Below are 18,408 nucleotides of genomic sequence, written 5' to 3' on the forward strand. Positions count from 1 at the left end.
GTCCACAAAGGGAATATGAATTTCAAATGGGGTTACCTGAATGGATGAATCCATTTGAAATCTACACCCCCTGTGTGAGAGATTAAGGTTATGTCTTCCAAAGTGTAGAGAATGCCAGTCAATGTTGTCGCAAAATCCTGAAATGGCAAAAAATTTCCTGCAAAATGTACTTTGCCTAGATACATTTTGTACATACACAGGATCATCCAAGTAAAATTTCCTGAAATCAGGAAATTTCCTAAAGACTGGCAACACTGAGAAGTGGATGTAGGCCATGTGTCTTGAAGTCGCCTCCCAAATAGGGTGGAGGCGTTGCGTTTTTCTGTATCTCTCTGTAATAAATTTACTATAACTTAAAAACCATGCAAGCCACACCTTTGGTTGTGGTATCATTTTAAAGCTTAAACTCCCTTCTCTGTGCTGTGCAAAATTCATGACATAAAGTTGCAGGATACTGGAGAAGTGTCATTTTATATTATGAGTATTGAGGGTGGAGGAGGAGGCGAAGCGGAGGTGCGGAAGCGGGCCTGTACAAACCCTATGGAAGACACGGCATTGCACTTGATTTTTTAAAATTGCTCCCACTTCATAAGTATAAGGTCCCTGTCCATGCAACTTGGACCCAAGAGTCCATGAGTGAAGAGGTATTAGCTAAGCTATGTTTTAGGTCACACATGGGGTCAAAGGTCACATGTCAAAGGTCATCTGAGGTCATTTACCAAAGCAGTAAGTAAATATGTATAGTATACCCTACCCCTATTAAAAGTATACATTTTCTGAAGGAAATTTCATGGGAGTTCAAATATGATGAGAAATCAAAGGTAGGGGTAGAGGTTAAAAAATGTGGTTTGAAAGATAAAAAATGAAAAAAGTAAATTTTAGGTGATATTTTCAGTCTGGACAACTTTACCCTACTTCCTATAGTTTTTTCAATGCCATATTTTGATTCCTCATGCAATTTCCTTTCAGGAAATGTATACTTTTGATAGGGTGAGGTACATATGTAAAATGTTATGTTGATTTCAAGCTCGAAAGATGTAAATATGCTCAAAAAGGCTGCGCAACGCAAAATGGGGCGAGCTCAAGACACATAGCCTGTATGGATTTCAACTGGAATTACCCATTTTTGACAGAGTATGATGTTGACTAAATGAAATTACTCTTTAATTCCTGTTCTATGTATCTTTACGTTTTTACATGCTGTATAAACAAATATCTGACACAAATCAAATATTTTGTTTTCCAAACAGTTTGACTTTCACATTATCATTATAATTATTACTGTTTATGTACAATTTTCCGATATGTAAATTAGACATTGGACGACTGGTTAAGCTTACAACACATTTCAACAGATCTACCATCTACCTAGTAAATATGTTCATCTGTGTGATTATGTAATTTGTACACTCTTTTTAATGTTCAACTACGTGTATATGGATTAGTGTTTACAAGAAGGCCCTATCTGCAATAGCTGCCAGGTGTCATAGTGAACAGATCTAGGTAGAATAGAATGTAGAAATTGCAAATACCTATAGGGCAGCTATTGCAGATAGATCCATCTTGTAACAACCCTTCGATTAAATTTTTCATGTATCCTCCCTCACCCCTCTTCCTGGAGTCGAGTTTTGAAAATTAAACAAATTCTTTGGGTCTGATTTCTCGAAACTTGGCTAGTGGTCAGGCTTCCTAAGCCTGTAGGAAAGCCCTACCGATGTGAATCCAACTTATTGATTGATCTTTCTAGGTGATGTATGATGTGAAATTGTAACACTGGTAGGATTAATCGGGCTTAAGCCCAATGGCTTACATGTAAAAAGACTGACCACTAGCCATGCTTCGAGAAACCTGCCTTTGTGCACTGCCCTGCCAAAAGCTACCAGCACAGTGTCAACTGCCCATCTTTTTTAGGTTTCACCTCAAGTGGAAACTTTTGATGTTTCAGTGTTTTTTAGCCAATACATTTTGTACAAACAATTTGAAATTCAACATTATTTCTACCACTTGCAATCAAGAGTTATTTGCTGTTTGTCATGATATGATTGGGTGTTCTTACACACACTTGGGTACCGTTTCACTCAACTAGATATGAAACAGTCCTTTAAAACCTGTTGTATGTCCAAACCAGGCCTTGAAATAACTTTTGTAACTTGTGTTGCCAAATTGCACCCTGCTTTTGAAGTCAAACCATCGTAACCGTAACTCTAAACCCATATAAGACGGAAGAGTCAAGGTCTGTTCATACTATGCTACAATTACTTTGCGGCGTGTTGCATGACAGCACTGCATTGAACTGCAAAATACTGCATTGTGGTGGACGCAATCAAGTTAAATACATTTGAACTTGGAAATGCAACAAGTTGCGTTGAGTTGCGGCAGAAAGTAATCAATTATATTGGCAACACAATGTAAGTGCAGTGTAGTATGAACAGACCTTTACGATGGTTTTGAGACTCACAATGGGTCTTAAATGGGCTATTCTAGTTGAAATCCATACACCCCTGACATGACCTTAATCTACTACACAGTGAATGAGAATTTCAAATGGGGTTACCTGAATAAATGACTCCATCTGAAATCTACACCCCCTGTGTGGGAGATCAAGGTCATGTCTTCCAGAGGGTGTATGGATTTCAATTGGAATAGCCCAAAGCACCCTACTTTTGATACGACAAACCCTCTCTGTGCATCACCCATATGACAACCATCCACATTTGCCTGCTAACTAAATTAATAAAGTGGAAATTTTCGCATTTAACATTAATTTTTGCGCTCAATCCAGGTACCGTGAAAATAAAAATGTGCGAATGTGTTCTTTCATGCAAGAACATTTTAAACCCTAATTCAAAATTGACAGCGCAAAATATTACTCATGAATGCGAAAATTACCACTTTCACAGTGTCTGCTAAGAGGAAGCAAAAAGTACAAGAACAATCAATTTTATGCAAACCCTGCAAGTATGTCAAATTACATGACCAAAATTGTCCTCATCTAATTACAGACCTACTCATAAGGATGACGTGTGTGATTGGGCATGGCTGTGTAATTTTTGTATATGACCTTCTCTCTGCCAACCATCAGGTAGATTTCTTCCATCACTCCACGGTGGTATCCCCAGATTAGGGATGGCTTGACCCGCTTGCTCTGCCATGTATTTCTGCAGCATCATCGTGTGGACATCGCGATACTGTCTCATTGGGTCCATGTGATGCACCGGTTGCTGCTCAATACGACTGCTGGAAGGGACGTCCTTGTGCCTGCCTTCCGATACCGAAACTGGTAGTGGGACTGGCATCCTACCATCAGTAGCCCATGGAAGCGGCATTGGGACACCTGTCGGCATCCCGGAATGTATGCCGTGCTGGATACCACCTTGCACTGCGACCGACTGATCCGCTTTATGTCGAAGATCTGCCGGCATTCTGGTGTGATCGCCCCAGTGCATTTGAGTGGGTGGGTGGTTATCTTTAGGTGCCGTTTCTTGACGAGGTATCTGATGATGATGAGAAGGATGGTGATGATGATCTTCTCGAAGATCGCGCAGGTCTTGCAGATCGCGCAGGTCTTGTCGAGGATCCGGGAATGCTGTGGGTAAAAGCGGGTATTGCCGCGCCTCCTGACTGAGTCGCTCTTGGTTGATGCGGTTCTGGTGGTGGCGCTCTTGACTGTGCCTTCCTTGGGCAAGTCTTTCTTGAGCTAACTGTTCCTGGCCGATTCTTTCCTGGTTAAGTCGCTCTTGATTAAGTCGCTCTTGGTTCAGTCTCTCTTGGTTCAGTCTCTCTTGGTTGAGCCTCTCTTGGTTGAGCCGTTCTTGATTAAGTCTCTCTTGATGCAGTTGTTCCGGATTGGGCTGGTGGTCATCCTGCGGAACAGGGGGTGGGGGAGGCTGCTGCTGCTGTTGCTGCTGCTGTTGCTGCTGCTGTGGTACTTGACCACCTTGAACTGGTTTTTGCCTCCCGTCAGCTATGCGAGGTCGTTTCGCCCCTTTCCCGTGAATCAACCTTGATTTAGCCATGACTTTCTCATGCTGTATCTCGGCCTCCTTCAAGATGATGCCCTGAGCTGTTCTGTTCATGGGTTTACCCGGAGCGCCCCCTGCCTGCTGCGAGAGACATTTGTGCTTCTTCATCGCGTGGACGTCTCTAAAGTGGCGTTGACATAACGGACAGAAGTACGGGAACTCTCCCGTGTGAATCCATTGATGACGCGTTAAATGCGTCTTTGCATTGAATTCTTTATTGCAGTATGAACACTTGAATGTCTTCCCTGTATGTATCCTTTCATGTAAATACACACCGACATACGTCTTATAGCCCCTCCCACAGTACTTGCACTTGAAATTGGTGGGGCGCTGTTTCAAGTGGGTGCCCTCGTGGTACTTACGAGAGCCAGAATCTGTAAATCGTTTGCCACAGTACGTGCAGATGTGCGGCCTCAGTCCCAAGTGATGTTTTTTATGCTTCGACAAAGCGTCTTTTGTGCGGAAGTCCTTGCCGCATTCGTCGCAAACGTACTCGCGGACACCCGTGTGTACGGTCTCGTGATCTCGCAAACTATGCCTGGACTTGAAGACTTTATTGCAACCGGCGACGATGCATTTGAACTCGCTATTGTGAAACTCTTTCTCGTGCTTGTGAAAGTCTTTACGGATCACTCCCACTCCACACATTTTGCATGGCACTAGAAGATGATGTAAGTCATTGTGTTTTTGAAGATACTCTTTGTTTTTAAACTTCTTCTTACAAATATGACACTGCACCACAAACTTAACATCCCAAGTCCGTTCTTCTTTTTCCCTTCTGAGCTGAGACCTGCTCTTCTTCGGTCCCTTAGGTAGTTTCGGTTTAGGAGGTGGTTTGGGTTTGGGCTCTTTCTTTAATTTTGGTACCCTTGGCACCTTCGGTAGCTTCACCTTCAGTTTCTTCACTGGTTTTTCTTTTGTAATTAGCGACCTTTTTGGCCGCCTTCCTCTTATACCAGTCTGACATCCTATTTCAGACGTAACTGTGGACACTGCTTTCGAAACTTTCACTCTCATCCTGTTTTCACCGCAACTCGACTCGAGCAGTTCTAACCTGTTTGGCACGCACTTCTTCTCGTGCTGAAGCAGCGACTCTGTATCATCAAACAGGCTAATACACCAGAAACACAGGTACCTACGCTTGCGTTCCATACATGTATTGCACTGAGTTGCGGACACGGTCATTTCTGCGCAGTCCGGGCATGGTTTCAGTTCTTGTTCCTGCTCGTCCGAATTTGACATTTCGTCAGCATCGGCTTGGTAATCAGCAGAGCCATTTTTCAGCCGCTGTTGCTGCTGCTGTTGCTCTGCTATCAGGGAATCGGCCACTGATTCGGTTGGTTTGTCATCGGACTCGATCTTGTCGTGATCCTGCGTCTTGGGATTGGGGATTGGACTCTGAAGGTTGTCTAAAAGTTTGTCAAAGGGAATGTCGACTACTTCATCTGGTGCAAAGTCTGCCATTGTTAGAAGAGTTTACGTTAAGCGACACGTTTCCACGCAAGATAATTTGAATGTATTGTTACAGCATTGCATCTGGTGTCCCTGCTCTGTTAATGAGATTGATGAGTACAGTACTTTGTACTTTTGATGAATCAGACTGGTGCATAGAGCCGACAAGCATACACTGAAAAAAAGAACAATAAAATACACGTAATTATAAGTAGAGTACTATCAATCACAAGCTTTCAAAATCAAATCAAATAATTTTGAGGGTTTAGGGCAGGATGGTCCTATCTACAATTATCTGAACCTTACAATACATGTATTGTATGAGCAGGCATGGAAATTTACACCCGTCCGGTCGCCAGTGGCGAGTAAATTTGCAGTCGGTCAAGTAAAGTTTCAAAGTCACCAGCCCGACTGGCGACATTTCAAGGCCTAACTGATGCATGCATGATGCACCCAGGCTCAGAGTACAATCTGACTTGTTTATGTATTCCTTGGTTTAGGGCCTACATAACCTTGAAAAAGTTGAAGTTCAAACAAAATTATATATAACATTCGTCCAAACTTTATCATTTATGATGTTTGATGGCCCTCCGTACGCAGCGTTTATTAATACTACTTGATTGTCGATCGCTTTACGCATGCTTACAACGTGCAAAAACGATGTCCACCAGTCATTCAAATCATGATATATGCTGCTAGCGACGCACAGCATTTTTGTACCGCATTGTTTTAGTTTCTCTCTTGAGAGGGGGCCAACTTGGCCAAGGGCCTTAAATTAAAGTGTAGTCTTTTTACAATAAAATAATTTTCAAGAATATTTCCAACCAGCTTAGGAAACACAAAACAAATCTTGAAGTTCACAATTTGTTTTAGAAAAGGAACAAATATAAATGTAGGCCTTCATCATCTTCCGCTGAGCAATAGGCCTACAACATCGTGTGGTGTAAATTTATCCATTACTCGATAATCCTTGGTAAAACATCCAACCCCATCAATCATTAAATATCCCACTGTAGGCTTTCACAGGGGTGTTTTGCAGACAAGGTCTTAGGCGGGATTTGTGTAAATTGTATAAATTCAAAAACATGGGTGTGTAAATTTTAAATGATTTGTGTACATGTACAAAGTATTGGCCATGTTGGTAAAAAGTGGGTGTGTAACTTACACATTTGGGTGTGTAAAACACTCCCTACACGGCTGGCTGCCTAAGCCCTTGTTTGCAGATTTAAGGTTTACGTTTATTTTCCATCATATAATTCTTATTTGTTGAGTAATTAGTCATAATTAAAAGATCAGTATGGAATTATTGTAATTATTCAACTACAGGCCTAATAATGCGTGCATATTTCCAATATTTATAAAGTATTAGCATTAATAAAATATATCACCCCCATCAGGTGAATGTAACATTCCAAAACAATTTCCCATTCATATGGTAATTAGAAGTAAACAACTAAACAAGAGGCCTTCAACAGAAATAAACAAGCAAAACTAGAGAGAAAAAAGAAAAGAAAAAAATATGTGAAAGGCCTAACTTGAAGGTAGAAATTGTTTTAAATATCTTTTGGGATCGTTTAATAGATTTATTGCCAGCAGTTTGAGGGAAAAAATGGCGGCCTGGTCTTCAGCTTCACACTCCACTCGGCCGATATGCTGTTGTAATTTTGTATAAATGTAGTGAAGCATTTTGCCAAATGAGGGATCATGCATCAGCCACTTTACATCACAACATTCCCTGTCAACATGCAAAGTCAACATTTTCAGAGAATTTGGACCTAAGTTCATGTCAGTGAATGTGTGTTAGGGACCATTCACAATCACAAACACTTGTTAGAGGGGGTCTGATGCAAAAAAATAACATCAACAATTTTTTCAGGGCCCCTTTTCAGACCTCAAAAATGTAAGGCCCCCCCCCCTTTATGACATGAAAATTATGGGTCAACCCCATAGAAAAGCATAATATATAAACTCAATTTGCCCAGGAAAATTTGTGGTCATTTTTTCAGGGCCTCCCTTTAGGAGGATCAAAAATTTCAAGGGCCCTCCTTTTTGCATCGTGCCCCCCTAACAAGTGTTTGTGAACGGTCCCTTAAGCTTTATGTAAGAAATTCTGTAGTTTCAGACGTCAGTTTCACAAAGTGAGTGGCTTAATTGTATTGTATTGATTGCAAGGAAAGGTGTTTGTAATATTGTGTACGTGTACATCTTCATGTCCTACTCGTCGGACTAACACGGCCGCTGTCGCATCTTTTATCATGTTTATGCTGAAGAAATGGACCCATGAAAAACTGCACTGATTGCAATTTTTGGTGGCTGTGATTATCGGACGGGTACAATTTTGTTCGACGGGTACATTTTTTGACCTACTCGCCCGATTAGCGAGTGGCAAAAAAAGTTAAGTTCCATGCCTGTGTATGAGAAGGCCAGGAGATCCGGGTTCATACTCGAGAAGTCTAGCTTTAAAACTGGTAGTGGGATTGGCAGTGGGACTGATAGCTTCACATTTGAGGCTAGAGTCCCAAGCTATCAATATCCAGTAGAAATTGATGAAGCATGACACTGTGTATTTAGAAGTTATGAAGTAATCACAGACTAAAATTTACACTTTGAACAACTAAATTTTAGATTATTCAAAATAAGCAACATTGCTCACAAAATAGTTGACTCATCAACATAATTCAAATTTAAACAGCAACATGTGTTGCAAAAATGTCAACGCTGATCTACATGTAATGAGAAATGATAGCAACAGACTCTAGCTTTGAATGCGTTTACAACTATCATGTAGGTATGCCAGGCAAACCGTAATTAACACAAAATTTGATAGTCAGTCAAATTCGCTAGTAGAACACAATACATATCATAGAAATTTAAAAGAACAGTCTGAAAAGGAAACCTACATAAATACGGTATGTTGTCTATACTTCACTTGACCCAAATATATGATTTTTATGGTGATGAGACACTCGCACATGAAATTTTAGAGGGATTTTGATACCAGTTCCACATAGAAAAGCTGCTATCATCATGAGACTAAGATCTAGAAACACCACCGAAATGCCGTTTTGTTAGCTGAATCTTTTTGATGAAAGTCAATCTTTGACAAGATGTAACTTTGCAGACGACAAGTGCCATGACAAAAAGGTTTTCAGTTTTGGCTTTCTTTACTCAAGGCCACAGGCTTTAATTTGATACATAAAATGATGCAGTTTGACTTTGATGGCAAATTGGAATTCACCTAGCATACCTATATCGTGCACTGTGCAAATTTGAAGCTACCGCTGGAATGTACCTCAGGCTCATTTCTTAACATACCGGGGTACATAATGAAACCACTTGTCTTGAATCACTGAAATTTCAGTGAAGTAATTGGATCCTTGCCCCTACATAACTTTTGTTACCAGTGTGTATAATTTTATTACGTATCTTGGCCATGGTGGAACACTGAGCAACGCTTGTAGCTTCACGAAAACACGCGAGCGTACATCGCTATCGACAAGCGTTGCATGCACATTTGACCTCGATCGTGTGCATGTACATTGAATCTGTGCATGCACGGTTAGATTAAGTTCACTACTCATTTCACAGATACGCATGGATATCTTGCTCGGCCATGTTATCTAGTTTCGAGAGCGGGACCGCGACTCAGGCTAGCAAATGTCATGTGCCTCACGCTTGCAGCTTCGATAAGCAATGCATTTCATTTACCAGAAAAAGTTGCAGCATGCCGTCAAAAATATAAACAAGTAAACAGACGTCGTCTGCTGCCCAAACGATGACATAACAACCATTTTAAACATACAAAGACATGGTTTAGTAAATAACTAGTGTATTAAAATGTAATAAAACATACTTTGCGTTTGTATCATATTTTCTGGGTGTTTTCCTTTTTTGACCAGTATATATTTGAACAAATTGAAAAAAATGTGGTAACAAGGTCAAGGTCAAACCACTTTGGTATAATGGGGGTGGGAGGGTTCAAATCCCCCCATATTCAAGCAAGCAAATGACTCTGACCCCCTTAAATGAAGCCCCAGACCCCAAACACAAGGAATTTCCCTTAATATTTTGTTGTTGTCACATTTTCAATCATCACAATGAGTAAAGTTCACCTTGCCCACAATGAAATTTATTAAATTTAAAGACCCCACTGGAACAGACCCCTACTGCCCCATGCCTTATGAAAAAACCCTATTTAATTCACATTGACTGCCCCTGGTTACGGATGGTGTCATCTTTTATTTACAGTCATTCAGTCATTTAATAAAGGATTTATCTTGGATTAATCAACCCAAAATGTCAGTCGGCACAAGTGCATCACTGTGCAAGCAAGCACAGCAAATCATATCCAATGTATGGGATTATTTCTTAACAAAGGAAACGGAGCAGCAAAGCTTTGGACTTCCGAAAGATAAGAGTGCTATCCAGAACACTATAAAATGGAAGCAACCGGGATTAAATCTAGGTCAACCCTCTACAAGATTAGAAAACATGGACCTAAATCGCCAGTGAAAAGAGGACCCAAAAGGAAGCGGATAGTCGACAGCGTAGATGATTTTGATCGAGGTGTTATCAGGCGGCTAATTAGCAAGAGAAGAAGTGGCCAACAATTAACTCAATATATGATGAGGTCAAGATTGCAATCAACTTCCAAGGTAGCAAGTCATCACTAAAAACAATTTTAAAAGACATGGGCTACAAATATAGCAAGAGGCCGGAAAGACTTGTTAAAGAAAGGCCAGACATTGTTGCCAAAAGACACGACTACCTGAGTAAAATGAAACAAATTAGACAGCTTACCAACTGCCCTGTCGTGTATTTAGACGACACATTCCTCCACCAGAATCATACAAAGTCCAAATGCTGGGTAATTGCTGGATCAGGAGGATTTCTTATTCCAACTGGAAAGGGAAGCAGGTTAATTATTTTGCACGCTGGGTCGATCAAAAGAATGATTTGTTCAAGATGCTCTCCTTTCATTTCAATCCAAGACGGGATCTAGTGATTACCACGATGAAATGAATGGCAACGTTTTTCTAGAATGGTTTACACATCAATTTTTGCCAAATATACCCCAACACACTGTCATCGTCATGGACAATGCCCCTTACCATTCCGTGCAGGAGGAACGGATCCCCACCATGAACACAAAGAAAGCCGAAATGCAAGAGTGGCTAACAGCTCAAAATGTAGATTGGTGTCCAACCATGATCAAGGTGCAGCTTTATGCACTTATTCAGATGCACAAACCAAGGTGTACGAAGATGATCATTGACGAATTGGCAAGATCCCATGGTCACTATCAGGCTTCCCGTTAGTGTGCGTCATTGCGTCCAGACGCGTATTTTACAAATTTGGACGCAAATTCACATGGCTAATTGAAGTATTTTGCGTCCATGTCACATGCATTTGGACGCAGACAAAACTTCGAAATTTTATCATTAATTGATGATAAAAATAAGAAATTTTTATTCTTTTATATTTTTAAGATAATAAAAGCCCCAAAATTTTGACCCACCTGCTGAGAATTGAAGTAAATTCTGCAATATTTGTAAATGCAACGTCAGGAAATCGTGCACTTTTTTTTTTTTTTTCGAACGATCGCTGTAGGGAAGTCCTGAGTGATTTGTTTACAAATACAAGCACGTGCCGCTAACGTGCGGTGTTTATTTAATTATTTATCACAACCTGACAATATTCAATTTTTAATATTTTAAGTTTATTTTCTCATAAATAATCTAGGTTTCCTTTATTAGTATTATTGTTACGATGAATAAAAGCAATTTTAAAGACAAAATCCAAATGATAACCCTTTTTTTTATTATTTGTGGCAGCGCGTGTTTTAGTTTTTGTAGCATCAACAGCACGTTAATTTAAAAATAGAAACGCGGAAGTGAAAGTACGAATGAAAATTGCTCAAGATTGACAGACTTTGCTCATGTTTTTGCACCTGTTTTTGACCACGTTTGGACCAAAACTGACACAGAAATGAGAAAAATTATCATAGCGAATGGAGATGGAATATCACGCGTAAAATGCACTTTTATTTTTTTAACAATCAACATTTGATGAGGTGTAGACCCGAGGTACGTGTGTATCGTCATAATCGTGAATTTCAGATGGACGCACAAACATCTGTCTGGACGCAAGTTTTTGCAACCTCGTCAGCAAACTTGCGTCATTACGGACGCACATTTTTAAAACCTTAACGGGAACCCTGGTCACTATATTCTGCGACTGCCCCCTTACCATTGCGAGTTGAATCCTATCGAACTGATTTGGGGGCAAGTCAAAGGTGACGTTGCTACAAAAAACTCAACATTCAAGATGGTAGACGTTAAAAAGCACCTTGAAAATGCACTAGCAAATGTAACGCCTGAAATGCACATGATCATCATAGGGTAGTGCACTTGTACACAATGTTTTTCATGATTTACTTCATTGATTTTGAATAGTGCAAATCCTCGACCTGCTGAGACCAGTCGAGTACGTGTCGCATAATCCTACCTGCAAAAAGCAGTCATTTCTTCTGCACTGCAAGTGCAAGTTGAGCTGCTCACAAATACACAATATGCAATCGATCCAAGGTTTATCAAATCAGTTTGTTGTTTACTTTGTGACTTGCAAGTGTCACTCGCGTAAATACGCGAGTGACGAGAGTGACACTTGCAAGTCACGAAGTAAACAACAAACAAAAAATCAACTCGACAAGGCATGTTTGAACTGCATTCTTGAGCTAGCTCACGCACTCAGCTCCGGTCAACTGCTTCGTTTTCTCTGATTTTACAGCATATCATAGCGCATACATGTTATGATAGTAATCCCAATCATCATCGAGGGCTCATAGAAGCAGAAACATCTAATATGATCCATGAATTAGTGCAAATATTGTAAATGATCCATTAAATTTAGCCAATATCGCGGTAAAATTATTTACATCTTCCACATACGCCAGCCGTATATCGGCCTGTATTTTAAAGTACGGCGATGTACGTGATGATTTCCGTCAACTAACCAATCACATAACGGCAGGGTTAAGGTCACCACTGTTCGAGGTCACTGCGCTGTACAGTGCATAGACGCTTAGTACGCTACATGGACGCAATAGCAGTATTCCAGGTTGGCCAAGAAATTCGTAATAAAATAATAGTTATTTTTTGAGAAAAATAGACGATTCCGCAATGAGTGAGAGCAAATTCTAAATGGTGAAAATTGTTAATTTCCATTGCTTTACACAGTCAGTGTCATGCTTCAGCTTAAAGACTTAAAGTGCCCTCCGAAGCACTAAGCAAGTAGAGTGAAGTGTCTTGCTCAAGGACACAAAGAGCCGGACCTGGGATTCGAACCCTTGACCTTTGGGTTCACAGTCCTATGCCTTAACCGCTAGGCCACGCTCTCCTCTCAAGCAATCATTCTGGTGTATTTTAAATTATGAATGATTGCCACTCACATGCAGCTCATATCATGATCATGCGCATCAATTACAATTTACATGAGACTTTAATCAAGTCATGAAGCATGGCATGAAACATTTTTATTTTAGCATGTCAAACAAATTTGTACTCGTCGCATGAGCATGGTTTAGCTGGTCCAAGTAGACATCATTGACATTCATGACATCTGAGCTGACATGGCTGATGTCAGTCTCAGCATCACTCACTCACTCAGCTCAGCCAGCCAGACACCGACGTGATGACCCAATGACTCATCACAGGGACAAAAAATGACCATCAAAAGCATTGTTATAGCAATACTTTTGCAACTTCTAACCTACAGATATTATCTTTAAGTACTGAATTATATTGCAAACCTAATATTTTGACTTATTTCGTCAGATATACCTCATTTACTTACTAATTTCTGCGTCCGGATTGCAGCTTCGTTCTTGACATTGACAAAGGGAATGAACAAATTCTGCGGTAATTTCAGGAATCTTTCCCCGATGTAATTGGTATTTTGCTGATACCGTTGTTCTTGTAGACTAACACAGTCGTGTGGAAGAACTGTACAAAGACGGGTGCCGTTAATTTATTTGAGACCCTCTATCTTGGTAAATATTAGTCAAATCATTATCATGTAAAGGTCCCGGATCGCGGCAATTTTTTCCCAGGGCAATCTACTGAAGATAGCGCTATAGCGCCAAGACCAACATACCTGTCACTAGAAAAAAAAAAACATACAATTTTTTACTAATACTATACTGTTTGTAAAAAAGGGTCCTCTTTATGGTAATCTATTAGCTTCTATTAGACCTAAGAAAATAAAAAGGGGGTAATAGTAAAATTCAAGAGTTTGTTTTTTTCAAACTCTAAATTATCATGTTGCGGAATTTCAAAATTTTATTTTAGGCCCTGACTTGTAAGTCTACCTAACCTAATTAAGGCCGTATAAAATTAATGTTTTGGTTCTCGTCCAGAGGATTTTCATGAATTGATGAGGGAGGGTTTTTTTTTTTTTTTTTTTTTTTTTTTTTTTCAATGTAAAATTAGCATTGTCAGTAGTTTTCGGTCTTCTCCAACAGTGCTTGAGGAAACGATGAGGGCATGAGGCCCTTTTTTTTTCAAATGTGAGATTCTGAGGGATAAACCCCCTAGAGTAGGCCTACCACAAAAAGACTTGGAAGTGATGCTTGCTCACTAATAAACTTATTTATATGTATGAAGAATTCATAAATCATTTCAAAGTCTAAAAAAATTGAAAAATCTAAAAAAAAAAAAAAAAATCTGACAAATCCCAGAAATAGAGGAGGGAGGGGACGAGAACCAAAATATTAATTTTACACGGCCTAAGCTACGCGCGAATTTAGCAAATTTGGAAAAATACATTTTTGCTCGATGCCCCTTTTTTTCCTTCAAAATCTGATACCATGATATAGGACCTGCGCCCTAATTTTGACCCAAATGACTCCTTTTTTAAAATCATTAATATGATAGGCCTACCCAATGACGTTTTTTCATTTGTTTCAAGAGAGTGTGTCATAAACAAAATGAAAATAGGCCTAAAGTTCATTTAGGGTATATTTCGCCTACTTCGTTGACACTTTAAAGGAGGATTTCGTGATCCTAGCATCCTCTTTTTATGACATTTTTCAGTAGATATCCACGAAAAAAGCTTAGGCCTATTTCCAAAATTTCAGTTGATTTTGCGTTTGCGAGTTATGCATGATTATGTGTATTACACTGTGATAGAACGAAATTCAAATTTGGCGATATTTTTGCTAAACGAATTAATCTGCAAGAAATATTTGGTACATAAACATTATGAGCTATTCTTAGTCAGTGGATGTGGTCTAGTTCGTAGACACATTTTTGATTGGACAATCGCAAGATTTCGGGTGCCGTTTATCAGGCCGTAGACGACCCCACGTCATCATGCGTCTTGATAATGCTTTACACGCTTGTAGAGGTGCGCGTATGTATCGCGCTGTATGCGTAGACTAGTGCGGAATACGCGACGCGCTAGCAGTACGCGCAACAGAATACGTGAAAGTTGTAAACAAGTTTCGTTCATTTTATAATGAGGGAGTTTTTATGACGGTAACTTAGTTTTGCTTTTAAAAATTGTTTACAGTAATGACACTGTTATTAAAATAATATTTAACTGACTAAGAATGAGAATAAACGATAGGAATTTTATTTTGCCTATCTCTCTATGATAGACGACAGGCAGGTCCAATATTTTTTATCGTAGTGGATACCGGCTGCGCCGGCATCCACTACTCAAAATATTGGACCTGCCTGTCGTCTATCACACGGTAGAGGATAGGCAAAATAAAAATTCCTATCGTTTATTCTCTAATTCTGCCAGAGGTACCGTATCCAGTGGTGTAAAAATCTCAACTTTTTTGGGAAAAGTGGGGGGATGAGGCTGTGGATCACGAAATGCCCCTTTAATAACATTAGACCTATTGGCCTATGTTAGAATATCAGTTGCAGTAATTTTGCACATAATGTTTTCAACATCATGATCATGAAAACGCTTTATATCCTTATTTAGGCCAATAACCCGACACAAACGTGTTTAGCAACATTTTCTTAACTTTTGCGAATAATGTCGAAAACGTTTTGTGTTGACTGAGAAGCTCTGAGAGGCGGATAAGAGAGAGGAGAGGAGAGGAGAGGAGAGGAGAGCTCAGAAGAGAGGAGAGGAGTCTAGGAGAGGAGAAGAGCGGGGCTAGGAGAGGAGAGGATAAAAAAGTTTGGAATTGACGCCCTTTTGAAAGTTTGATCATCAAATGAACTATAAATAATGCTTAGAAAATAAGTACAGGCCTCGGAAAAACGGTTTTGTATTTACAAAATGATGTTTTACAATATATTAACTAAACGTTTTTCAGAGCACACTCTTGAAATAGGCCTATACGTCAATTAATGTTGACCAAATCTGAAACATTTAAAAACAATGCATGGTATGCCTATATTAATAGAACATTTATTTTTACGTTTTCAAGATGTCACATGCAAAATGTTAATGTAGGCCTATGTGTGTATGTTACTTTGAATATGCCGTTCTCGGCGTTCTGACAAAAATTACTCGTTCTGTTGCTTGCCATGCATATGTTAACATAAAAAGTTAAAGTCATGCACGGTTTTGGGACATTTTCTCAAAATATCAACAGCAAAACTACTGGGTAAAACTAAGTTTGTTTTTACTCATGAAATGCGAATTTTAAAGAAAAATGGAACTCGTCGCGTCGTCTCACGTGTGTAAAATTTTATTTATCCTGTCTGGCACCCATCTTTAAATACCATTTGCAAACAATTTCAAAAAGTTGCACAAAAATATCTTATGTGCTTTCAGAACAAAGTTCGCAAATGTTACAATGCAATAGTTGACACATTTTTTTGTCAATAGTTTATAATCATTTCTCTGAAAAACGTTTCCTTGCCAACATTTTAACATTTTTAAGGGGTGGGATATGAGCGTTTGGACAGTATTTTTTGTGGGACATGAGAGCACATCAGTCATCGAATTGCATTCTGAATACGAAGAATGTACTTCTGATATCAAATAATTTTTATTTTTTGAAATTCGCGATATAATACAAAGTTTATGACATATTATTAAAATTTGATATTTAAATTTTTTTTTGATATATAACAGTATAGGTCCTCGAAATAATTAAAAACTGGAAACCTCTGGCTACATAATGTTTAGGCCCCTATGTACCAAAAATTTCTTGCAGATTAATTCTTTAGCAAAAATATCGTCAAATTTGAATTTTGTTCTGGTGTACCAAAAGGAAATTACAACACTGGCCTATCAGTGTAATACACATAATCATGCATAACTAGCAAACGCAAAATCGGAATCAACTGAAATTTTTAGGAATAAGCTTTTTTCGTGGATAGGGCCTATCAACTGAAAAATGTCATAAAAAGTGGATGCTAAGATCACGAAATCCTCCTTTAACGTTCAATATATAGGCCTACATGTTGTTCTGTATTGAATCTGTATCTGACAACAACGTGACATTGTCGAAAAGTCGATTTCTTGACTAATTTTTTTAAAGCCCATTCAGTGATATGCTCATCCCGACGATCGAAAAAAATCATCAAAATTCAGATTTTGGTACCTTGTCATAATTGTCATAGATGTGCTAACATATAGCCTGCTAGTGGTTCAGCCGAAAGCTGTGAAAATAAGGCAGTTTACATGAATCTGTAATTTATAATTATACTGACAGTATATAAATTAGTTGGACATATTTGAATGGGGCCTCAACTTTGTCAATACTGCTGTTTTCCTCATTTTCCCATTTTTTCCATTTCAAGAATGCACAATGGCAATTTTAATGACTTATTTTACACTTTTAGACAATTTATAAACAATTTTATTTATTTTTTACTTTCGCTGGGACACTCACTCACTCACTCACTCACTCACTCACTCACTCACTCACTCACTCAATCAATCGCTCGCTCACTCACTCACTCACTCACTCACTCACTCACTCACTCACTCAATCAATCAATCAATCAATCAATCATTCAATCACTCACTCACTCAATCAATCGATCAACATATCAATTCACACATCAATCAAAATATCAATCAAAGTAAGTAGGAAGTCATTAAATAAATAAATAGATGAATCAATGAATTAATAATAAATAAATAAATAAATAAATAACTAAATAAATAACTAAATAAATAAATAAATAAATAAATAAATAAATAAATAAATAAATAAATAAATAAATAAATAAATAAATAAATAAATAAATAAATAAATAAATAAATAAATAAATAGACAAGCACAATTTTATTATTATTATTATTATTATTATTATTATTATTATTATTATTATTATTATTATTATTATTATTATTGTTATTATTATTATTATTAGGCCGTATAAAATTAATGTTTTGGTTCTCGTCCCTCCTCCTCAATTTCTGGGAATTGTCAGATTTTTTTTTGATTTTTTTTTATAGATTTTTCAATTATTTTAGACTTTGGAATGATTTATGAATTTTTCATACATAAATAAGTTTATTAGAGAACAAGGATCACTTCCAAGTCTTTTTGTGGTACTCTAGGGGGTTTATCTCTCAGAATCTCACAAAAAAAAAAAAAAAAAAAGTGCCTCATCGTTTCCTCAAGCACTGTTGGAAAAGACCGAAAACTACTGACAATGCTGATTTTACATTGGAAAAAACAAAAAAACAAAAACACCTCCCTCCCTCATCAATTCATGAAAATCCTCTGGACGAGAACCAAAATATTAATTTTATATGGCCTTATTATTATTATTTTTTTTTTTTTTGATGGAAAACTTTTTCAATGTTACGTAACTTGTCAAAAACTTTTGACAACTCTGTATCTGTTACAGGCTTTGCAGTGACGATGCTAATACATCGGGCAGTCACTGAAACAAATGTACGTAGGAGTGTAATATCTACTAGAATTTTATACAGTCTTCCGTCTTTC

At 38.4% G+C, this 18,408-nt stretch overlaps 1 protein-coding gene across 1 annotated transcript; it reads right to left on the reverse strand.

Annotated features, from left to right (window-relative positions):
- Positions 1–1,101: 1,101 nt before the first annotated feature.
- On the reverse strand, positions 1,102–13,412 carry LOC140157506 (uncharacterized). Its single transcript, XM_072180719.1, has 2 exons — positions 13,329–13,412; positions 1,102–5,649 (listed from the first exon to the last, which is right to left on the reverse strand). The coding sequence occupies exon 2, from the start codon at positions 5,484–5,486 to the stop codon at positions 3,009–3,011; it is 2,478 nt and encodes an 825-aa protein (XP_072036820.1). The 5' UTR covers positions 5,487–5,649; positions 13,329–13,412; the 3' UTR covers positions 1,102–3,008.
- Positions 13,413–18,408: the final 4,996 nt, after the last annotated feature.

Source organism: Amphiura filiformis, chromosome 7, assembly GCF_039555335.1.
Source record: "Amphiura filiformis chromosome 7, Afil_fr2py, whole genome shotgun sequence".
Classification (NCBI taxonomy): Eukaryota; Metazoa; Echinodermata; class Ophiuroidea; order Amphilepidida; family Amphiuridae; genus Amphiura; species Amphiura filiformis.